At 40.2% G+C, this 26,235-nt stretch overlaps 1 protein-coding gene across 1 annotated transcript in view; it reads right to left on the reverse strand.

The window, feature by feature from the left end:
• Positions 1 to 10,389: 10,389 nt before the first annotated feature.
• Positions 10,390 to 26,235, reverse strand: part of LOC124111929 (thyrotropin receptor-like) — a 106,830-nt gene continuing 90,984 nt past the window's right edge. The window contains exons 6-10 of the mRNA XM_048402860.1: positions 24,045 to 24,134; positions 19,428 to 19,496; positions 17,493 to 17,561; positions 15,945 to 16,019; positions 10,390 to 14,376 (exon numbers count right to left, since the gene is read on the reverse strand). Of these exons, the coding sequence (XP_048258817.1) occupies positions 12,033 to 14,376; positions 15,945 to 16,019; positions 17,493 to 17,561; positions 19,428 to 19,496; positions 24,045 to 24,134 (2,647 nt within the window). The 3' untranslated portion in view covers positions 10,390 to 12,032. The remainder of the gene's footprint in view (positions 14,377 to 15,944; positions 16,020 to 17,492; positions 17,562 to 19,427; positions 19,497 to 24,044; positions 24,135 to 26,235) is intronic.

The following is a 26,235-nucleotide window of genomic DNA, read 5'->3' on the forward strand; positions in this document are numbered from 1 at the left end:
CAAATTGTAAATACAGACTGTTTTGGATACATTGACGCAAAATATCCCAATTGCGTGAATCGATGCTCATGTTTTCAATCACTGGATTGTCTGGTCCAGACTCGATTATTTACAGACTGCCGTCATATACTTGGGATATTGCTTAGTGTGGCGTTTAGCAACAAACAAGCACAACTCACTAACTCTAAACTATAGGCAAATTATAACTAAGTAGGTCTGTTGAAAAGTGAAGCTTGTCATCTCTCTCTCAGGTCCCATTCCACAAAGCAATCATAAGGTATGGAAGTTACGATCACTTTAGCGTTAAGATCACTTTGTAGATAGGGGCTCTGATATGCTATGTTATGTTCAGACAGGTTTGTAATTACAGGTCTGACTCCATGTGTAGGTGTACATTGTCACTGTGTAAATATTCATGATATAGATATACATTACCATTGAAGTTTGTATGTATGCATGGCATAGGCAGTGTATTTCACCTGATAATCTTTACACTTGTACATGTCTTCACTGCATTCACATTCTCCGAAACCTGTGAATATCCCGGTAGAGAAGAGGTCTTCAGCAACCCATGCTTGTCATAAGAGGCGACTATGCTTGTCGTAAAAGACGACTAAGGGGTTTGGGTGGTCAGGCTCGCTCACCGGTTGATGCATGTCATCATATCCAAATTGCGAAGATCGATGCTCATGATGTCAATCACTGGATAGTCTGGTCCAGATTTGATTATTTAGAGACCACTGTCATATAGTTGGAATATTGCTGTGTGCGGTGTTAAACAACAAACAAACAAAACACATTCTCAAACATTTCTTGGTAGGGCTTTGGATTGTGTTTCTGCCATGTGAATATCCATCTGATACTTTCCAATCTGGGTCATGATGACAAAGCCTGTTCTCTTGGGTGAAGATGATAACGCTCCTAGTGTCATGTTGGGGTGTCGGTAGCTTTTGCTTGATTTGTTAACTCCATTTCTCCGTTTACTTGTTCAGAGTCATAGTTTGGTAATATTTCCTTACAAGTCAGTCCTTTATCAACCAGTGTAACTTGCATAATACACCAAGGATAAAGTTTGGCTACTGTTTTTTATGGTATTGTCTAAGTCTAAACATGTTCAACAATCACAATCATGTTTGAAATACTAGACAATGCTAACAGTTGGATAAAGAAGGATATACATTCTGTCAAAATATGGACAACTTGTTTTTTGTTTCTTGTGAATACATTTTATATCTCCAGGAAACATTTGTGTTGAATGTGTGCAGGGCAGGGATAGACACCATGAGTTAAATCCATCTAACCCACAGGTCAGTCCATACTAATGGGGTGGGTAACTTGACAAGATGTTGGGGAACACAATTAGTCCCCTTTTTGACCAAGTCTAGCATTTTCAGGATTCCCAGATTACAAGTTAAGATACTGGCGTGTGAGAGCGGGTAATTGGTCAGAATGTTACGATTCTTAATGTGTAGGACAGAAGTTTTCTTAGTGCATGGATTTTTCCTCTGAGATAGTAGGGGGAAATAATCTTGACTTACCTCCCTTATGTTTCTGTATGCAAGGTTTTGTCATCTAACTTTGAATGAGCCTACTTTGTCTATGGATGATTGCAGAATGGCTATAGGGCATAGTGTACAATATGCTAATCAACCCTCTCCTTAATCAATGTGTGATGTCTTTTTTCCTCACTGCATGGTGAAAGTTAAGAGTGGTAACAAAGCATCAGCATTATTTGCTTTGGAAGTTCAAGTGAAATGTTTATGTGCGAGTTTGCTACTGATATCAGATATCTTGATGATTTATAGTTAAAAATTCCTAGGAGGTCATAATATTAAAAACCCAGAATGTATGAGGCATGGTGTAGGAATATGATCTGATTAATGAAGTGGGTGTTTTATGGGTATGCTCTATTCTAGAGCCCTTTCATAATAATGCAATTTTTCATTTCTTTCCTGTTTCATGCGTTCATCTGAAGCTTATGCAATAACTTCCAAGACCGGTAGAATGTAATCCAATGTTTTTTTTTCTGGCAAAAGAAATGCCACTGAAAGCAAGAAATATGACGTTTACATGATTGTAATCTTTGCCTTGTGCCATTTTGGGGGACGTTTTGGTTGTATTGGATCCCAACTCATCCTTGTTGATGCAACAATCAAGATGTGGTGCCCTCGATTATTTACAGGCCTCAGTCATAGCTGGATATTGCCGAGTGGTGTTTAAGCAACAACCAAATGTTCTGTTGAAAACCTGGACATTACGGGGCCATAAGCACAACCCACCTCAGCTGAAACTTGTTTTGTACCCTATGGGGAGTCCATAACAGTTCGTAGTCCACTGTGATTTAGTGTAATATTGCTGACAACAACCAGCTAGGATGCAGTATGATATTGTTGATTATTTACCACTGTGATGTATGATAATGCTCACCACATTCTTGGTTATGTGACTGATATTGCCCACTACAGGCCACACTATTATGGCTGTAATATTGTCCACTACAAACAGCAGCGTTATAGCTGTAAAATGCCCGCTTCAGGGCACAGTGACATAGGTGTATAACCTTTCTATCTACATGCTGCTGTGATGTAGTGTGATATTAATTACTATATGTCATGGTGATACAGTGTTATAGTTCTGACGACAGCATAACTCTCACCATTCTGTTCATTGGACTAGTCTTGTCCCTGCAAAGTTGACACAATTCATGTTGCTTGACAATGGTATAATGTATTATCGTTGCTATGATAGTACATTAAAGAAGTTGTTATCCATATATTCAGCTTGTCCCTGCAATATGGGACATCCATTACCTGAGCATGGCTACACCGGTAATTAAACAGCGACTTCAAGGGAAGTAGGTAGTAGTGTGGCACAGGTGTGGCAATGTATATGGCAAATAAATACAAATAAAATAGTTGAGCACCACCTGATACTTTCATATAATAACTAGAGTTCATCTGTCATGGCATGACATGATCAATTGTAATTTGAAAGAATCGGGTGGTCATTTGACTGTTTTTGAGTAGTATTTTTCAAATATATTTCTAGCTCTTGTCCAGATTAAGTAGAATGATTGCAACCCTGGCAAGATTGACTCCCTCTCAAGAATATTTAAATAAATATGTTCAGATCTTTGCCAGATTTATTCCCTTTCAGAATTTTGTTAGAACAGTCAGTAGTCTACAGAGTACAGGTTATTTATCTGAGTTTGTGTCTCAGTTTATTTCTAAGTCATTCATTATCATTTTGTCTATATCATCAATACATGTCATTTAATACCTCCCTTAAGAACCCAAACTGGATGTTGTAAAGTATTTATATGAAATTAAATATGATTTATAAGAATTGTTTTTTTTCTGTTTTTGAAGCCTGATTTAATTTCAAATGATGCTCACCGATTGATCCAAACTGACCAGCTATTTCGGACATTAAGTACCCAAGACAAATGAAATAGTTACTTTAATGAAGATGGGTGTCATTTATAGGAATCCGGTTGAAGGGCATTTGGCCAGGAAAAAATATTTTGTTTGTGTCAAACAACTGTCGGCAACAACTTGGACTTGTCTGATACTGACGTTGCTCATAATATCAATCACTGGTTTGTCCGGTCCAGACACGTTTATACCTATATACATAGTGGTGAGGCGGGGTTGAACATCCGCCGGGACTGCTGTCAAGGCCCTGTGTGCGGAATGTGACACTGACACACCAATTAAAATATATACTTTATTCAGAGAATCAAATACATTGCAGGGCAGCAGAACAGGACATCTAGAGCATGGACCAAAATAATCGGAAGCAGACGGCAGCAGTGGATTAAAAGAAACCATTACCGACACCACGGCTACAAAACATTATTTTTGAGGGCTGACTGAGCTTACAACTCCCAATTCTACCTTGGTTTGAGTTTTCGTTGAAATTTCCGTGCCACACTATTCCTAGTTTTTAACTCTTACCAAAGCTCTGACCAAAGCTTTTTCCCGTGGCAAGTGCGTCGTCGCATTTTCACTTTGATAAAGCACTGCAGTTGTCATTGGAGCTGAAACTTTGCAAAGCTGATGGCACTGGTCTCTATTGCAATAACAATTGTGATTTGGTATATGCAAATCATTGAATATTGTTGCGGCAGCCATAGTTGATTTGATTAAATGAACCTATGCAGCTCTGAAACTTAATGTTTCGATTTTGGAGGTGATCAGCCAATCTATGTGAGCGCCTCCATTTACAAATCCTTACGTATAACAGGACACGCGTATATTGACAACATACCCGTAACAGTATGGACATTAAGTACACATCGACTTGCATTACGGCACAAACAGGCTATATCAAACCATAGGCGGATCCAGAGGTGTCGGGACCTCCAACCCTCATGGATGTGAACAGTCTGTTCAGTGTTCGAATCCCAAAACGGTACATGGAACGTGTTCAGACATGTTATTCTATTACTCTGTGTCTTTTGTTGTACAAACACTTCACATTGATCTTATATCAATGAGAACGGAATTTGCCACATGAAATAAGCGTTTCTTTAGGAACTTCGTATATCCAACATTTACCAATAACGAAAATTTCCCCGTTTGTCGTTTTCTTTCGCACAGAAAAATAGGTTGTAAATAAAAATATGCAAACTTCTAAGATTAATGCTTTTGAATCAAATTTTCTCATGAGTTCAAGTTTAATGCCCATCCTGGATTAGGTGGTAGTGATCCGTACCCCACTGACTGACCCGTGAAGATCCGGGGTTGAATAGGTCTTCAGCAAACCATGCTTGCCGCAAAAGACCACTATGCTTGTCGTATGAGGCGACTAACGGGATCGGGTGGTCAAGCTCGCTGACTTGGTTGAAGCATGTTATCGATCCCAATTGCGTGGATCGAGGCTCATGATGTCAATCACTGGATTGTCTGGTCCAGACTCGATTATTTACAGACCGCCGTCATATAGCTGGAATATGGCTGAGTGCGGCGTTAAACAACAAACGAACACTCATCCAGTCCAAAGATATCAACATAGCGGTGTAACAATGACTTTGTTTGAATAAGAGTATAGAGCTCTGTGGTACATGGTTGTCAAGGGGCGGTCGGGTAGCCTAGTGGTTAAAGCGTTCGCTCGTCATGCCGAAGACCCGGGTTCGATTCCCGACATGGATACAATGTGTGAAGCCCATTTCTGGTGTCCCCCGCCGTGATATTGCTGGAATATTGCTAAAAGCGGCGTAAAACCTCACTCACTCACTCACATGGTTGTCAAAAGAATATTAGGGTAGAACAAGCATATACCAAACACAGTTGTCAACAGCAAACGAGCAAACGATCTAATATGTATGTATTTAATATCAGTTCAAGCTTTACAGTTGCAGAAGTGTAACTTTTGTTAACTGTTTAACAGAATTACTAATCAGGACACAATTTACCAACTAATACATTCGACAATTTCCGCCATTGCACAAAGATTCAGTCTAGAATGTTAGCTGCAGATAAAGAAAATGTGACGGCTGGATTATGTGAGGATAGGTCGACAAAAAAAATCAAATTACAGCAAGACACCTAGCACAATGTTGAGCTGCAATACTTTTTTCTCACTAACGACCAAATAGCAAACCCAAATGCAACACTGTTAATATATATAACGTGACCCGTGAAGATCCGCGTTAAAACTGGTCTCCAGCAACCCGTGTTCGTCGTAAGAGGTGACTGACGGGATGTCATCGTATCCTAATTACGTAGATCGATGCTCATGTCAATCACTCGATTGTCTGGTCCAGACTCGATTTCTTTCAGACCGCCGTCACATAGCTGGAATATTGCCACGTCCCATTGTTTACATTGTAATCAAGAACTAACGAATCAACTGTAAAACAAATATCCATATACAGTTCTGTCACCTTTGGTCCAACAGCTTCTGAGGAAAGATTAAAAACAACTTACCAGTTCTTTAGCAAGTACAACAACAACCGGAGGTGTATACCGATCATTATGCCCTGCAAAACCACAAAACTACGTATTGTCAGTATCAATCACGCACAGTTTCAATTATCTGGGCTATTTACTTTCCCAGAAGAATAGTTTGAAAGTTTTTACCAATTATGTTCTAAATAAAAAAATAATAACATGTTTGAGTTTGGAACACATTTAAGTAACCAAAATGGTTGCAAAGGAGCATTTGCGGGCGATGATTTATTTTTGGAGAAGGAAGAAAACATAACATTAACATTGTCTACAACAGCCCAAGATGAATACTGACCTTGAACAAACTGATAACACTTACAGTAATTATCTTTCAAACACTTTTTTGCCTATCAAACCGTAAACTATTAATCAACTTTCAATGTAGGTCGGATTCACCTCTTCGCTATTAGAGCCGATTGCACATATATAGTTTCTGACCAAATGCTATCGATTTCATACCGACGCTGCTGTCAATTGTGAAATATCACATTATCTATCAGCCCGAATCCCGCGGGTATAGAGTGTATTGCGCGTTGGGCTGTACTAGCATCGGGATCGAGTGTCCTTGCAACAGAGGTGCACCTGACCCTTATGTAGTCGAAATGAACTCTAACCTGTGGTAAACGTCCCATCGTGTACTTAATGAGCATCACAACGTGGCAGCGTTTGTCATCCACAAGTCTTCTCACAATTGTGAATGCCATCCATACACATTACACATGTGATACTATGATGTATCTGGGCAATATCAACAAATCAAAACGTTTTAAAAGGTTTTGAAGAACTTATAAAGTTGGGAACATTGATCGGTTTCCCATGTCGGGAATTATGCTCCGCGCCATTATGCTCAATTATCACTGTCAAAGGATGTTTAAATGACATATTGATCTAATTTAAGTTTGGAAGAGAAAGATGTCTGGTAGTTTCACGACACTAAAGTTACTGCTGTGATATAGATTTGTCGAACAGTAAAAACGTACAGACGTAAGCATTCCAATAAAGAGAGAAAGACATTAAGAAAAATACAATATTGACGATGCAGTGCTGGTGGGGGGACTACATCTCCGTGGAAACCATAGGCTAATGATTATTTGCAAACGCAATACTTCAATAATGTGTCTTTGTTCAAATATTCTTATCTATCACGGCATTCTCTATGTCATAAGAGTAAAAACCTTAAACTGTGGCTTCAGTGTTATCACGTACCAATTCTAATTGAAAAAGTTAACCTCTAAGCAACAACCAAATGATAATTGCGTCATCACGCGCTATGTCCCGGTAATGGTTATATAAAGTGTAAAACAAATAATCATTCACTGACAAACTAGGTTAGTAACCCTAATTTATCAATGCTTTTTCTATTCATGGAGGAATGCAACATGTTCAACCATTTGCCTTAATGCTAATCAACCCCTTGGGATAAAAACTGCACTTTCCAACTCAAACAAGAAAAAAATCCTAAGCTGCCACAGCAGTCTTTTCTACTCCACAGTCATAATCATAAAGTACATAATTATCTGCACAATGCATTTGTAAAACGGAATGTCGAGCCTACATAATGTTAAAGAAATTGGTTTCTAAAAAGTTATCCACCTAAACATCTTTAGAAATTATCACAGAAGTAGGCTTTGGTGTAGCCTAGTGGTTAAAGCGTTCGCTCGTCACGCCGAAGGCCCAGGTTCGTTCTCCAAATGAGTCTGGTTTCTTCTGTCGAGATATTGCTGAAATATTGCTCAAAGCGGCGTAAAACCATACTCACTCATCCATTCGAGTCCTAAAATGAGCATCACAATGTTGAGGACACTCCACATATCAATCTTCACATTAATAAAATAGTAAACAAATGCAAATGCCACAGATGAGGGGCAACACGGGAATGTAATACTGTAAAAATGCATGAAAATACAATAAGCTGATAAATAACCTGGGTCATGGAATAGATATATCCGTGAAATATGCCATTGCTAACAGTAACTGCCTCAAGAGAGGTATATTTTGTGATTTAGAACTTGATTCAGAAACAAACTGAATCACCTAAAGCAGTTATTTCTATTTTAATGTGCTGAACCGATTGTCTAACTAACCACCAGATACCAATAAACATACCTTTGCCGTTACAATCTGACTATAAAACCGTGTTGCTTATCATGATAAGGCGGTCACGTCTGTGACCCAACAACACTGTCAGCACACAGCACATACAAGTCATGTCAACTCCAGAATTTACACTCTCACAAAAAATACATATCGACGGACACGTCGGCGACATCAGGAACTATCATTAGGGACCAACAGTAACCGGGCAGAAATTCCAATGTAATTATGTTAAATGATTAATCTGGTTAATCTGGTCGCACAGCAATGACTAGACAGCAATGACTAGACACAACCACCCAAAGTAGCCAGATCAACGTTTCAAGTTGCCAGATGAAAAGTCACCCCCAGAAAGGTGGCCATCTGAAGTTTTCATGGCAGCATAGGTTTCATGGTACTATGCGTTCTACTGGTCGTTGGGAATTTTCGTTGTCTTCATTGACCCTAGTGTAAGAAATGGATAGTAATTTTGTTACTACTTGGTAAACAGATCTGCCGACCCTCAATCTGACATGGGCGAAGGAAAATTAGAAATTAAAGATCAGTTAACGAAGTTAAGTACCAGCAGCTTAAGAAAAAATAGACGGGAAGTAAGTCTTCGACATGTCATTCCAAAAGCTCTCCAAGCTGTATTTTTTTATGAAATAATTTACTGCAGCGACCTTTTATATACTTTAAGAGACACTTTGTTTTTTGCCACTCATTTTTGTTTCGACCAAACGTCACATGATTTTGAAAAAAGTACGTGAATCAAGGATATAAAAAAGCCAAATGTAAACTTCATAAAAAGCAATGTGAAATTTACCAAAGACCAAGTAATTATTTTTTACTGAGAATGTCATTTTATGGGTTTTATCGACATTTAATCGGTCTTTGTAGATAATGGTCGTCAAATGACAACAAAATTCCAGTTAACATAAAATGTATGGTGATAAATCCAAATGCATCAGGGAATTCGACTGTAAGAAAATCAAAACACAAATATACTGAACCGCAAAAGAAACGTCACCCCAAGTAACATTGCATGAAAAGTTGTCATTTAGATATCTGGGTAATTTTTGTCAAAGTTTCTAAAATTTGACATTATCTTGTCCGGAAAAATAAAATTTGGTGATACAAAACAAAGCAGACGACAAAGCAGTTCACCCATTTCTTGCCCTATAAAAATCCACCCAGATCGGATAACATTCATTCGTTATTGAATTGCTACCACATGCCAAGATTGACAAGAAATTAGCGACAGCCAGCGCTTGGACGATTGCAAGTTGGACAAACCTTTCGGCAAGTAGCCAATGCATTTCAAGTCCACGTAAGGACCATATACAGGCTCCAGCAACGGTACCAGACCACCAACATTACAGATGACCGACCACGTAGTGGAAGACCAAGGGTCACCACCTGTCGTCAGGATCGCCAGATTGTGCGACAGCATCTGCAAGATCACTTTGCTACTGCTGCGGAAACTGCTCGACAGACCATGGGGACACACCAGCGACACATTAGTGCGGACACCGTGCGTCGACGATTGACGAACAGACACCTCCACTGTCACAGGCCACACCGAGGACCCATTCTGGCACCACGTCATTGCCGGGACCGTCTTCAGTGGGCAACACAGCACCACCATTGGCGCCACCAGCAGTGGAGAAGAGTCCTCTTCTCAGAGTCGTTACTGTATCTCAACAGCAGATGGCAGACAGAGAATCTGGCGACGCCGTGGGGAACGTTATTCGGATGCTTGTGTTGTTGAGAGACGCGTGGGGTGGTCCGAGCATCATGGTGTGGGGTGGAATTGGTCTTGCACAGAGTGTCGGCCCTGTGGTCTTCGAGAATATCGGTCCAGGGAGAGGCAATGTTGTCACAGCAACTCGGTACAATGATCAAGTCTTGAGACCACACGCCATACCTCATTTGGCACGTCGCCGCAACCACGAGTGCCCGTGCCCGTGCCCGTGCCCACACTGCGAGAGCAACAAGAGCCTTCCTCCAGCAGAATGGCATCAGAACCATGCCGTGGCCTGCCCTCATTCCCGATTTAAATCCCATTGAGCACCTGTGGGACGAGATTCAAAAACGGCTGAATGACGTCCGATCAAGGCCAACAACTGCAGCTGAACTTGGCTCAAGTGCCTATGCCTTCATCAACCGTCTCACCCGTTCCATGTATCGACGTTGCACGGCAGTCATCAATGCACATGGCGGACACACGAGATACTGACTTGTGATGCCATTATCTCAGAGACTAGTGTCACTTTATGAACATTTGACACTTTAATTTCAACTTTGATGATCAGTTTTGACAAGTTTCATCTTTCTAATATGTCTCAAAGTATGTTTTCGGCGTTTGGACAAATAAGGTTTCTCATATATCTATCCATGGTGATGTTTCTTTTGCGGTTCAGTATATGAACATCGCGTATATGCTGTACTCGATGCTGTCATAACTGAATCAGTGGCGTTTACTCTTGTTTCTGCATGTGACAAGACGACAATGTTCCCCGCGCGAATCCATCGCAATAAATTATTTCAAGACAAATGCGCATATATGCTTTTCGCTTGTCACGCCATGTTGATGCATCTACACTTCGTTCAGCGGTTTCACACTTACAAATGAAACGAACATCAACTGATATATAAATGTAATTGGCGCTGAAAATTCAGTTTGATGACAACTAGAAACAGAATTTCATAACGATTATGACTTCCTTAAATCAAAAGATGAAAAAATGTGGTATTTTAGAAATTAATATATCACATCTAAGAGCATCCATGTATATTTGTGAATGTGATCAAAGCTGAGGTATCTAAATAACACCAAATAGGGTGTTATGCTACTATTCACAATTCCATAAACCAACCAAATGTAGCTGTAAACAATGTTTGACAATAAAGCCCTAAATGTTGAGACTAGTACAGTCAATAAAAAAAGGCTATCCCTCCTCTGTATATATCTACCCTTGACTATCAGCGTCAGTACGGGTGGATGCATCTGTTTCTCATGATAACTTGTTGCTACTGAGAGCTTCTATTTCTATAAACCAGATCCCAGGACCTTTACAATGGCCTCCGCGGATGCTCCTTGTGAAAACAGGTAATCATATTAATAGTGTCCTAGCTTAGTTAACGACTGTATCATCTATCCCACGTGTTTGCTGTATAAGTGCATTATTTGACATCCGTTTTACGTCTAAGCAATTTTTCTTTGAAATAGTCGTGAAATCTTACAATCGTAAAATTACGTTATGGAAATCGATCGTACCACATTAGTATAACAAGCATAAAATTGGATGGCACAATTCAATTTGGGAACCCTGGTAGTAACGTCAATGTCAAGTTAAAGTTCCCATACCTAGCAGTTGAGGAGAAGCCGATATTGCAGACAACGGACAATGACGACGATTGAGGATTAAAAGAGGCTGTGGTTTAAAAGCAGTAGGATTTGGGCACCAACAAGGTTATTATAACGTGATGCTTTTTAATTGACATGTGATCTACAGAAAATGAATTCTTTATGATAATATTCACATAAAAATATTATATATATTACTGTGTTTTTAAATTACAGTACTCATATTAGGTATAAAAGCCTGTTCACCTGTGTAGGGGTAGAGGAGTTCCAAGCACTACAATTACATGGTCGAGAACATAACCAGAAGGTGACAACTTCTAATTAATGCTTCGTACATGCATGTTAACGCTTGCTCGCAAAATCCGATGAATGATAAGGTTTAATAAGGTGGGCCCGATAAACAGTCTGCCACAGGGACCTGACCGAAAACAAATCGCGAAAACGTTAACACTGTACCACATTTTGAGTTAAGGACAACTGAATTCGCCTTTGGTACCTGACCAAAGAAATAACTGCAACATAAATCTGAAACCCACATCACTTGACTAGAGCATTTAACCATGCCGTTACTGAGTGAGACGTAAACGACTTCTACGACATCTAACACCCAAGCTGCTCAGTGAAGGGCGGGAGACCGATCACAACAATGACTGTGTTAGGTCAGCTTCTGTCTGATCCTCATCACTCACATATTCGTCCTCCTCTACATGGGCACTGTGTTCTAGCTTATTGCTCCGCCGACAGTTTTCCGAATTTTGTCTTTTGTAAAGAGAATTCTGATCAGCTTCGACTTTGTGCCAGATTATTTTGTTTTTATCCTCTAAGCTTGAAGGTCGTTTTTCACTACAGTACAGTTTGACAGCTTCTCCGTCGGTACTATCTTGTCGGGCGTAAGACGAATCACTCAGGAAAGATGTCTCTGTATTACTACTCAGGTTTGTGTCCAGGCTTGACTGTTTGTCACATGACAATCTACCACTACGACGTCTGGCGTCTCGTTGATTGGCCGGATAAAGAATTACATATTCACTAGCGCTTCTGACACGCTTTTCGCCTTGATCGTTGTCATCATCATCAACGAATTCAGTATACACCTCTGGGACCTCTGTGTTGAAATCCTGACCATCAAAATCGTCAAGAATTTGAGATGTCTCAGGAACAGTGCTGAGCTTCCTCTCTTTAGGCTTATCTCCTGGCGACAGTAACACTGGAGAACTGTAGGTATTTGGACTTGCCCCACCAGACGAGATAGGTGACACCTTCGGTGTAATCACGGGTGTTGTAGCAGGGGTACTCTGAGGCGTGGCTTTGGGCGTACTTCCATTCAGAGACATCTTCGACCCCTTGTGACTCTGCGTTAGATGAGATAACATTGACATGCTGGATGGATGTTGGACGTTATGAAGGACGAGACCGTTGTTCTTCGACTGAGACATGGATCTGCTCATATAAGTACCTTTGTATTGGTTAGCACGTTCAGTGCATATGCCGTATCTGCCCAACAGAATGAACACATCCTTTCTGAATTGTTTGGTTAATATTACATACAAAAACGGATTAGCACAAGAATTAAGAGGGTAAAAGAACACTAGTAATATTTTTGATTTAGTAATGTCGATCAGGGGGAATCCTGCCCCCGCAGTTAATCCAAAGAAGGCTATTGGTGCCCAACAAGCAAAATTTGTGAACACAAGTAGAGACATCCTCTTGGCAATTGTAGCATCATTACTTCGTGCTGCCGAGTCACTGTCTTTAACCTTGAAGTACATGCTAACGTAACACCCACAAATAACAATAAAGGCCGTTCCATTTAGGAGCAAGATGGAGAAGATGTAGCTCTTGTCCAGTACTCCTTCCACCTGCATTGGAAGGCAAATGCTGACGGTCCCGTAGCTGCTGACTCCTAGGAGGGGGAGCGAAGCCATGATCACAGCGTACATCCACCCGCACACCATCAGGCAGGACGCCTGTCTCAGTCGTAGTCTCTTCGTGAGGTGGATGGCATAGCTGATGGCGTACCATCTCTCCATAGTGATCACCATTAGGACGAACACCGACAACTCGCTTGAAAACACGGTAAGGAATCCTGCCACTTGACACCCTCCGTCGTTCTGCCAGTAAACCGCGTGGTTGAAGTATTCACCCAAAGAGTGCGCGTCTATTGAGGCAAGAAGGAGCAGGTAGAGCCCCATGATGAAGTCAGCAAATGATAAATTACACATGAGGAACTTCGGGACAGTCATCTTGCTCCTACCATTAATTATCACAATTATCACTATGACGTTCCCACACAGCGTTGCCAAGAGAACAAACCATACAAACACACGCAACCATTCATATCCCATGACATCTTCGCACGGGTTCAGGGCATTAGGCTGGGGAGTACATAAAACCTTTCTGTAATTGATGGACACATTCCCGCACTGGACCTCTTTGAGAATAGTTTCATTTTCTGGGAGAGTCACATTTACATAATATCCTAATTTCAAAAACACGTTTTTCTTCGTAGTTCTTGACGCCACCGTTGAACCTTCAGGTAAAATCTTCCCGAAAGGGTCTTCTAAACCAAAAGACCCGAAACCGTCATTGTCGGGTGTATCATCACTGAGATCCTCTATACTGCCCCAGAAGCCATCATTTGTCGCGAATCTTTTGCTTCTCTTCTCTGCACCAAGATCACGCGGGATCTGAGAAGACGAGGAACTGGATGGCCAAGCTGGAGTGGAGGAAGGTGTCATGGAACACTCCTTCTTGAGTTTCTCCTGGAACTCCTTTACTCTCCTCCAAAGCTCCGGGTCCTGCTTTTCTGGATGCTGGAAGGCACAGCAGTGATGGGCGTAGTACAGTCTCGCCACCTTCATACTGGAAAAGGTTAAGACTGGAGGAAACGTCTTTAGTGTGGGCGTATCCTCCACGTTAATCTCCTCAATGTTCTCTAAGCCCTCCGTCGGCAAGTTGGTAATACTCGTTTTGGAAAGGTTTCTGTAAAAAAATAGGTTCCATTGTGAAACTTTAAGACAACTTTATCGAGATCAAAATCTTACATTGTCAACTCTTGACAGATATTTGCAATTATCTTGTGTTTTTAGATCATTTTTGCCTTGTTTCATGCAAATAACTAAATACTATTTCATTAAAATCAGATCTTAGTTCTCGAAACCGCTACACAAAGATCTGAGGATATCTCATTACAGGTCACGTCAGGTAGTCTTTCGCGAACTTTGACCAAAGAATAAGATGACAAATAAGAAGTCGATATTATGCTATCAGAAAGCACCTTTAAGGTACTAGTTTCAAACTGTAAAGTTCCATTCCTGACTAAGCTTTGAAAAATACTGATAAGATTCAAAATTTTAAAACTGAACAAAAGAAAATTCTTGAATGTATAATAGATGGCTGAGACAGTGCAGCAGTACTTCCCACGGGCTATGTAAAGTCTCTTCCGTTTCAGATGTTTATCCAACTGAAGCGAGAAGGACGATGATTTTGACGGAATCAGGTACAGCACGTAACTGTCGTTCGGAATACCCCGTGTTTACCATTTCGAGGTTGCATGACGCATTCCGAATGTCAAGTTCCTGATCTGGCAAGCGACGCTCTGATTGGTCGGATAAAAGGTCGTTTTCATGTGACCAGTAATGGGATGTCCTCAGATCGAGAACAGGGGCCATATTTTGACATTCGGGGCTGTAAGCTGTATGTAACATAACACATTTGTATTTTCCTGAAAATATCAGTACAAACCATGATGTTGTGGTTCTTTCTCATCAAGAGAGTTTGTTCTTCCTTTTTCTTGTGTTTCAATAAACTACAGTACCTTCTTTATAAAGTCACGAAGAACGATTGTCATTTAACGTGAGAGACGGTCGTTTAGTATAATAAATATTGTTATATTTGTAACCTTGTTTAAAGTAAAAAATTACAATTGACAAACACTTCTGACATTATCTGAAAGAAGCTGAATAATCCTTGAATTGATTTTATATTTAAACTGTGGCACTGGGTATCGTCAATCTATGAAAACGTCGACTGTGTCTTTATACTTTCAATTTCTTTTCCTTTTGCCCTTTTAATCACGAATCTTCTATAAAATCACGGGTTTGAGTGAAACGTGTGTAATTATACTTTTTGCATGAATCACTTCCATCTTCGAGAATACAAATTTCAAAATCGAACGTTGCCAGATATAGATTCCCACAATAAGTAATAGAGTATTTAAACATACTGATATGATCGAACATGTGATCTCAAATGCAGTTGAGTATGGTTGAACATAAATATTTTCACAAAGGCATTTGGTATATAGAACAATGCTTTCTGTTAAGTCCGTATGGATGCACAAACCGAGTCCTTTATGGCACTATGTTATAATAGCGTCGACCCACTTGGGTCGAACTAATGATACCTTGTTTTGTTGCATGTGAAATCACGAGTTCTTGAAAGAATTCTTTCACCACGTCTTTAATAAACATATCTGTTGAATTGTTTACTAAGCACTTGAATGAGAAATGTGATCATTTTCACGTAATATTAATATATCAAGTACTTACAGTGAGATCAGGTCTCTGATGCCAACGAACGCCCTCTCCCCCATGTGGGACAAGTGCGGATTGTTTCTAAACTCCCTAGAAACAATAATGTGAATACAGTAAACACGCTTATAACGAACTGTTTTGGTCCCAGTAATTTGCTGTATATATGTTTATAACGAATTACGGTTATGACAAACTAAAATTAGTGGTCCATTTGAGTTCGTTATAACCGTAGTTTAATGTAATACAAAATCACTAAAGGCATTGGTATAATTACCATCTAAACCTTAAAAAACGTTATATGTGTATTTAACGCCGAAGTCAGAATGTCCAATACAAAGTCTTTGATTGGCATTAGTTGGAAGAAAATAAATATATGACACTTTTTATGGACAGCAACTTCTTTTATTCTTTGAGAGCGATAAAGGAACCCAAGAAACCCAGCAAAAAGAACCCGTTCCCAAATCCAAGAGATCCCATCACCAATCCTCGTCAGCATCCCATACCAAGGCATACCAACCGCCAACAAGGACGTGACTTTCACTTCCGACAGCACACTGAAAAACATGTTACACGCCCACGGTAAAGGTCCCAGCCAGTCCACCCCAAACTTCAGGGGATGTGTGTATGAGATATCATGCACTTGTGGACACAAATACATATGACAGACTAAGCGCCCCATAGCCACCAGAATAAAGAACATAAGGCCTCTGTTGAAAATTCTGACATGAAATCTGCCATTTTGAACATCTCATAAAAAAAAATTCTGATCGCCATATTTCCTGGTCACAAACCAAGATTCTCCACACCAACATCAGTCATTGGAAAAAGAGGAAACTTCAAGAAAAAAATCGAAATCCAAAGAAAGAAGCCAGCCATTAACCAAGGTATCAACCTACCCAGTGTGTACTCCACTGTGGTATAATCACATTATCAACCACTATGGACATCTTGATTACCTTGTTGCATGTGTCACAATAGCCAGCACCTTGCCATCACTACACCTGCAGTGTACTTCATTAAATCCTCTCCTGTTAATCCCATTGGCGTCGTCACACTATTGTTATCTTTGTACATAAATCCTATCTCAACGGCTTCGCCATTATATTGTTATCTTTGAACATTCATCCCACCTTTTGCTGTGTAAACATATCATGACTATATATATATTAACTCTGAGTACCTACTGTGCATTCACCTGATGAAGGAGCAAGAAGTAGCCCTGAAACGTCGTGACAAAGAATAAAAGAAATTGCTATCCATAAATGTAATAATACATATAAACTTGTCATGTAATAATACATTTATACTTGCATCACGAAAGTCTGTAAATGATCAACTACCATAACACAGGCAACAATTGAATAGATATAACAGATCACACTAGATGTTTTGTTTTTTATGTTTCCATTTAGTAGTAATGGAACTTCTTACAATGTAACTGTGTGATACGCCCACAACAATGGGTGATATATCTGTTTCTGTGGTAACATGACAATAATACAGAACACACTGCATGTGCTAATATCAACTTATATAATATATTACCACCCCTGGTGGACTTACAGTTTTGCGATCTGAGCTCCAGAAAAAGCACTGTCCTCGACTGTTTCGAGCTCGTTGTTTTCAAGTCGACTGAAAAGAAGAAAACACTTAATATAATCCATAAAACAACGTCTTGTTATGGTACGTGTATGTTTTCAGAGAGATACAGGCCATCGCGGCTGTAGTGCAATCTGAAGGCGGACGGACATGATATACTGGTACAGCGGAACATGCTCACCATTTTCGGGAACACCTCGTTTCATCAATGAGTATTCTCTGGCGCTGACGTTTTATGTTTACTCGACACCAATATTCGTGCACATAAAACATCTAATCACGAACAAGGTCAAAATAATATGTTCTAAAATAAATAACTCAAGACAATGTGGAGCGGTGACGGTTACTGGTTCATCCTTACGCGCTCGCTTAACACGTAGGTCGAAGAGACCAATGTAACATACAGTTTCGTATGGAGTTTGTGTTGTATCTGAGATAACATAAATACATTTGCTCATAGTGTTACCATTTTATTAACGATTTGTAGTGTCTGTCGCAATCTGATTGGTTCGAAAAACTTTATCAAATGCGATTTGCATGTCATTAACATGGTCCTGTCAACAGAATCGCCATTGAAGACCCACGCGTCAGGCCCGAAGTTATCCATAGCGGATAGGTTTCGGTGCCTGGAGACGCCAGTTGACCAATTTGTAATTAGCTTGGACATTGCTTTTTCCACGAAATGCTCGGATCGAATGATTGGATAATTTTCTTGTTAAGTATCTTATCCCACATGAGAAAAACGTAACATCGTTGATTTATCTACGCATATGGTTAGCTTATCATGGAAGCATCCACTCTAGCATGACGTCATGACATTACAGAGTGACGTCTTGTATGTCGTATGGCTGATTGCGCGAGTGAGGTTGGCTTTAAGCCGCTTTGAACTTTATTTCAGTTATATAACGCTTAACGTGGGAGGAAAGCTAGAAGACGACTTGGACGTTTACCACTTCGGTGAAAGCAACGAGCACGGGTATGCTGCTGACAAACCTAAAAGGATAATAAGAGATTTGAATAAGCGATCATAGGTTTCTGGTCCAAGAGACGCAATACTGCACAGCGAGGCCGCATGAGTAGAAAGAGATTATTACGGAAAACTTTGATAACGTTTTGTATTGACAATGTGGATAAACATTATGTCTTTATCTGAAAGCAAATAATGCTTATCTCCAAAAGCATTATTCTTTCTACAAACATTCGACAAGTCCTTGGGCTTCAGAAACAATTTCTTTAATCGAGGCTTACCTGTGCCGGGGCGAAAGATAATACCAGAAAGGCAGCCAGATCGAGTGAATAAAAAAAATAAAAATTCTAAGCCAACAATGCGTCAGTGTGACCTTGACAGTATGGCAGCATGTCCAAAAGTGAAGTCAGACTGTTCGAGGAGAACTGAATCCTTTCCCAAACTATTTTACAGGGTTATGGCCAGGTCTGCTCTTTACATGAATACATATCTTATGCAATATTTATACAATGATACGTATTCGTATCTTAGCCAAACAAAAGAGCACATAGTACACCGACAAACACATTATATAAGCGTTTAGCAACTGACACAGCCAGTGGCCCATTTGAGGATATAAACACTAAGATAGGACATTTGGAAATATTCATAGTGGTAGGGTACCAGTTTAACGTAGCAAGTCAGAAATTAGATAGACATTCGGTAAAGCCTATAACGGAAAAATATGTACACAGTTGAAACAATAGCATCATAAACGTCTATACATTTTAAGCAGAATCCTAAAAGCAAGATCGGAAATGAGTTCATACAATCAACATAAAGTAGGGAACAAAGGATGAAAAGATAAGTAAATGATTTATAAGGGGTTGCCATGTAGGCCAGAGCTATACACAGAAATATATCCGTGACACAGATAAGATAAACTGACTCACAGAACATACGACTTGACTTTGGAAAAGCTGCGTGTTGGTATAGACTTTATTCTGTTGGTTGATAGATCTCTGAAACAGAACAAGACATATTGTCACCAGACCTATGTGTCTTCATAACAGACATTTCTGCCAGAGAGTCCTACTATCATCAATGTTAACCTTTTCAACAGCTTCATCATTCGATATTGTCGACCTCTTCATGGATAAAGGACATCTTTACGCGATGTGCAGTGTTGTAGACTAGGGGAATACAACGTTAACATCTCGAGGCCACAGTCAGAGTGACTGAGTATGGTTTAACGCCGCTTTTAGCCACATTCCAACAATAAACAGGGCTCACAAATTCTACCCAAAAGGGGAATCGAACCAGGGCATTTAGCGTGACGAATCAACGTTTTAACACTCATATTTAACATCTAATGAAATAATAAGTTTAGCGATTTAGTTTGATTGAAACGTTATTAGCATCGAAGCCTACTGATAAATGGACTTGCCATGTGGTGAGAAGGTGTCTCTCTTCTGCCTGCGATGAGTGCCCCTTTAACTGTAGTTCCAAATGGCCTACCCGTATTAATTCTAAAACGTCAACGGTACGTGTAACATTAGATGAGATGAAATTGGGTTTAATGTCGCGTCCAAGACTATTGCACTTATATAGCGACGTGCATGCACGTGTGTGTGTGTGGCTGCTTGTACTAGTCCGGACTGATGCCGATTTATAGTGCTAGCTCACTGAGATACCATGCCGCAGTTTAACATGAATACCCCTCTCAGTCACAGTATACTGACTCCGAGCCGACCAGTCCTTGTTTTAGCCCCTTAATGCCAAGCCCCAGACAGGGTAACAACAAGTACCATCTTTAAACGTGTTTTGGTATGACGCGGCCGGGGATCGAACCCCGGACCTTCCGCTTTCCGGGCGAACGCTTTACCACAAGACCACGGAGGCGGTCTGTAACATTAGGCCTTTGTTAAACACTGGGACTAGAAGAATGCTCTAAACGTTGACAACTTTGTCGACGTCATCATTGATTAAATGTATACCTCACTCGTGACTGCAATATTTGGTTGCACTTCCGTGTTTAGGTGAGAAGCAGTGCTTACGAAACAGGTGTCACGTGGTCACATCAGCTCCACCCACTAATGAATTTTAGTACACCTATGCCCACTGTCAGTTTAAGGGCTCTACAGACGTTATCAGACCCGTGAAGATCTGGGTTAGAATTGGTCTTCAGCAACCTTTGCTTGTCGTAAGAGTCGACTAACGGGATCTGGTGGTCAGGCTCGCTGTCTTGGTTGATGTTATCATATCCTAATTGCGTAGATCGATGTGCATGATATCAATCACTGGATTGTCTGGTCCAGACTCGATTATTTACTGACTGCCGTCATATAGCTGGAATATTGCTAAGTGCGGCGTTAAACAACAAACAAACAAAACAGACGTTATCACATCTCAACGGCACAATGCTATACTGAATGCGTATGTGCAAAACTATAAAGTACGGAGAGTGTTTCATGTCATCACTTCAAAAGAAAATCAATGATGATACCAGTAGTAAATGGTGCAAGGTGTTAAGGTCAAACCTATTCGGCAAAAATCAATCGTAAACTGCCTCGCATCAAACTGCTTTGGTTACTTTCTGACATATATGTGCCATGTAACATGTTATTGTTAAGAGAAACGAAACAGTTTGACAATCAAAAATGATTTATTTTGCGTCACCGTCGGCTGAATGGTAACTTTGTGAATACCACACACATCTTTGATATGGACGTGGTATATGTACTGTTATCGCTCGACGCCAGGGTGTGAAGTGCCAGCGGATGACGTATATCCTTGTAAATGTCTTAACAATAGACACAGACATAAATAATTGAATGGGATTTAATGAGGATTATTTTAAGCAGCCAAGCTTTTGTACCGTAATTTGTAATTACTTCTCCAGAACCACAGTGAAGTGACATCTTACTGTTTCTAAATTAATACTCGACACACATTCGAACTGAAGTCTGGCTTTGTGGAGTTCTTAGCAGATTTTCTTGAAATCGTCTAGATCTAGAAATCGTCTATATTGCAAGAAGGACCTTGATCACACTCGCTTCGGGAAAGATCGATAAACCTACATTTATAGTGACATCGTCATTCATTTTCGAGACAAACATTTTTTTTGCGGTATATTAGCTTTCGATGTAAGAAAGATTTTCTGAAATACACGTGACTCTCGTAAAGCTTACAACCATGCATCAAACATTCAAAGTGAGGCCTAGCCACTCAAGTGCCGACAAAATAGTGGACCAAGTAGTCAGGATGTATGACCTGGTTGATAGTGTGTCATCGTACCCAGACGGAGGACCATCTTTGTTATGCACCGTTGTTCTCCAACTACAGTGGAAGTAGGTTTAAAGTTATGTGTTGTAAAATCGTAAGACACCAAGTTGCTACACATCGTGTCAATGTTTCATATTCCTACCTTGTGGTGACTGAGAAGCAGATCCTGAAAGACTTGGCGTTTTTAAAATTTTTTTAATGTGTCATAACTGATTTTTAGTGACCCATTCATGTAAAATGTACGTTTCACCTTTATTTGCTTTTTTTCGCACAATGGAATCTGTTTGGTCGGATAATCGAGACTGGTTATTCACAGGTGTCGACGTTTTATATTTATAGCAAATGGAAACATTCTGAGTTTACACAATGAAGCAAAATCTGAGTTCTGAGTTTAAGGGGCTAGACGTCAAGCCTAATTTCAGGGGTCATCCCTTCAATCGAAAGGGCAGTCAAAGGATACCGCAGCCTACTCAATCCCGGTGAGGTAAATTGTGGGCGTTTCCTTCTTAAAGGATTCTGGACGGAGAAGATAAACCTAAATCATCCAACACTGAACACTGAAGTATGGGTTTGACGGTTAAAATATATTAATCTAAAACCTCCCGCAAATGTCTGAAAGATGCGTAGTTTGCCATTTTTAGTCGTAAAAGTAATTCTTACAATTTTTTAAAGGAACTGTTGCCTCTTTCACATTCTCAAAATGCCCTCTGTTTCACGAAAATAGAATACCGTGACTTTATAACTAGTGCATACGTTGTATCCTAGCCTGAAAATTGAATTGCTTATATGCTGTGTTCCACTGAGATGACACTGTCATGGGTAATCTTCCTGTTAATTTACATACATCCAATGTAGGTTGTGTTAATCTCGGAATGGCTTAATCTAGTATAGGCCTTATTACAATCATTTTTCCCTATCAGAAATTAATAAATATATAAGACCCGAAACAGACTGATTTTACACTTTATACAAAACTCTTACTCATATGAAACTCGTGCATCCTTGGTTGATAAAATACGGGTTCCTAACTGAACATAGATACATGAAGAGTAACTGTCAATTGTAACATTTGTCAACTCTGTATATTGCCCATGTCTTTCTACCAATAACGCCTCAACATATCTTATCTGGATTGTAGGACCGCCTCCGTGGTCTAGTGGTAGAACGTCCACCCGGAGAGCGGAAGTCTCAGTGTAGATACAAGTATACCTTTAATTAAAGTGTCACCTGAACATTTAAAACGAGGCGTCTTGATATCAAATTTAGGCAATTTAGACACACATGATTACAACTGGTTCAGAATTACCGCGAAAAGATAATAGCATAATTGTTTGCTATAGTAGTAAACTGCATCTGTCACTGATTCCTCTATCTTTGACAAGGGCATTTACTTTGCTTTATCTGTTAGCAGAATAAATGACACGAACGGGCTATAAAAAACAGACACAGCGAAACTGATAGAAAACTTCATTTGTCCAATATGTCATGCGTCTTTGATGTCTCAGAAGCCAGACACTCATACCAAATATATTTACAAATGTAATGATCACTGACGGGACTGGATGTAAAGTAATTACTTGTCCCTTAAATAACCCTACTTCTGGGCATCCTTTGTAACCTGGTGGTATTAGGTAACATTAACTGAGATATTTATACCATCTAGACATTATATGTCCTTAGACGACAAGGGTGGCATGTTTATTGTTTTCTACAAAGCCGTGGAAGTTTGGTGCATTAATACGAGAAAGAATGTAATTCTTACCGATCAAATATGTAATTCTTTCCGATGGAGGTTTCCTATATTACAATACGTTACGTCGTAAATAGTTAAACAATATGTCTTATTTGTGAATGAGTGTTTTGTTTGTTTGAGTGTTTTGTTTGTTTGTTTGATGTTTAACGCTGCACTTGGCAATATTCCAGCTATATGACGGTGATCTGTAAATAATCGAGTCTTGACCAGACAATCCAGTGATTGACATCATGAGCATCGATCCACGCAATTGGGATACGATGATATGCATCAACCAAGTCAGGGAGCCTGACTACTCGATCCCGTTAGTCGCCTCTTATGACAAGCACAGTCGCCTCCTACGGCAAGCATGGGTTGCTGAAGACCTAAATCTACCCCGGTTCTTCACGGATTTTCGAGTTAGTGAGTATGGTTTAAGACACATTTAGCACTATTCGCCATACCACGGCAAAAGACACTGAGAATGGTTTAACGTATTTTATGGGAATCGAACAGAATCCCACCGCCATGTGCTATGTGTAATCATACTTACATCTCATACATTGTTCCGTTGGAATCTTTGGAACTTGTGTTGAATCTGGAAAAGTCAGGAACTTCCTGCAAACCGCTTTTCATTATTTTACTGAAATATAAAAATAACGTATTCTGCAACAGTATCTTACAACATGAATGCATACGCCTGTGAGAAACGGAACTACCACATGTCCACCAGAGGGAGTGTGAAAAACAATACATACGAATTGTTCAAAGGTAAACGGTAGTAACGTTGGTTTTTCCAACGTTCAGCATGAGAAAAGGAACCTGTTAAACACAAAATAACAACCCTTATTCCATCATCGTGGTGCTTTATTAAACATAAATGGATTAACTAACAGTTTACTTGAAAAACCGTCAAACTCCGAGAAGTAAAATTCTGCAGGTAAATCTCTTTAAGCCGTTCTTCAAAGAATGTGTTCTTTATTATATTTCATATTAAACTGCCTGCTCCACAAGAAACGACAGTGACTTAAGAAACCGGTATGTGGGAGTAAGTGAATAAACTATCTATTCCAGACAGGTGATACAGTCCAAAGTCGACTGGCAAGCCTTCATACACACGCGGCTCGGCAAAAGGTACCGTTTTTAGCAGAGCACGCCAACATGTCCACGCAGTCACTTGTTCGATACGTTTGGTCATAAGAGCCTGACACCTAACCGTAACCTCTGGCCACCTTCGTTCCTACCAAACCACACAGCAAAGGATAGTCGTGTCGTTTCACCAAACGTACATGGTAATCACTGGCAATTGCATACACCATAATATAGTCCTGCACAGTTTGGAGCAAATGTCCTATATACAAATATACAATTTTATTACCTGCACATTAATCAAATAAATACCCCCAAACTATTCACTTATAAAGCAATTACACGAATTGAAACATATTTAGAGGAAATGGCGAGATCTAGCTGTATATATGTCGAGCTGATTACTCTTTGGTAGCTTCTAGGAATTTTTCAAGAAACGATGATTAGTGACAATTGGAAAACTGATCTCAATTACAAATATGACTTGGAACCAGGTGAGCCACAACCTGACGAGATCAAATTATTTCACACAACGTCATTCCCTTGAGTTAAGTATATCATGTCAAGTGAAATGATTACGAAATAAAAAAAATAGTTTCGAAATATCATCAGAACTATATACACTCTTCCAAAAAAGAAACGCACAGGTAGATTTTTAGTAAATTTATTGTACCAAATAAAGTCGATATATTTTATTTAATGTCATAGATACAAATATGAAATCTTGGAGCTAGATAGTCACATGATGTCGTTGTACAAAGGCATTGAAAACTGTTCATTGTCATGTCACATAAGGCCACAAGGTTGCGCTGAACTCCGATCACGGCTCTGCATCTCCTCGGCACGGACTGGTAACACGTTGGCCAGTTGTGGGAGTGTGTGCGGCGTGTTCTGACGTTGACGTACACGTCGATCAACTTCATCCCAGAAGTGTTCCATTGGGTTGACATCTGGAGATCTCGACGGCCAGGGCAAGACGTTGATGTCGGCATTGGCTTTATAGGGTACTCCACCGTGACACGAGCTGAGTGCGGTGGAGCATTGTCAATGATTAAAAGAAGGTGAGGTTGAAGAATTTGATTCATGTATCGATAAACACGTTGCCTTCCATCTCGCTGGTCAAGAAGAAATCGTGATTCATCGCTAAACCACACTCGTCTCCAGTTTCTCAAATTCCAAGCCTGTAAGGTATGGCACCATCGCAAGCGTCGCTGTCGATGGATCTTTTGCAAAACAGGGACGATAACTGGTCTTCTGGGTCGGATTCCAGTCTCGCGAAGATGGTTCCTGACAGTCTGGTCCGATATCCTCCTCAAACCAGGGATGCGTCCTGCAGTATCCGTAGCTGTGGCGTTGTGATGACGTAGGTGGAACAGTCGAATGTAGCGGGGTGGTAACTCTTGGTCGGTCGGTTCTCGGGCGGTCTGCAGTGGAATTGAACTGTGTGTATCGGTCACAGAGGCGGCAAATAGCGCTGTTGTGGACGTTGAAGTGGCGTGCAACAGAAGACTGCGATTCCCCTCTTTGGATACGTCCTATGGCGATGTTCCGATCGGCAGCGCTGAGTCTCGGCATTTTCGAACTTGACAAATGTTGACACTTGAATGACAAATTATTGGCTTATGCTTGCCTTTTTATAGCCACTACCACGAGTT

Source organism: Haliotis rufescens, unplaced genomic scaffold, assembly GCF_023055435.1.
Source record: "Haliotis rufescens isolate VD_foot unplaced genomic scaffold, xgHalRufe1.0.p SCAF_3, whole genome shotgun sequence".
Classification (NCBI taxonomy): domain Eukaryota; kingdom Metazoa; phylum Mollusca; class Gastropoda; order Lepetellida; family Haliotidae; genus Haliotis; species Haliotis rufescens.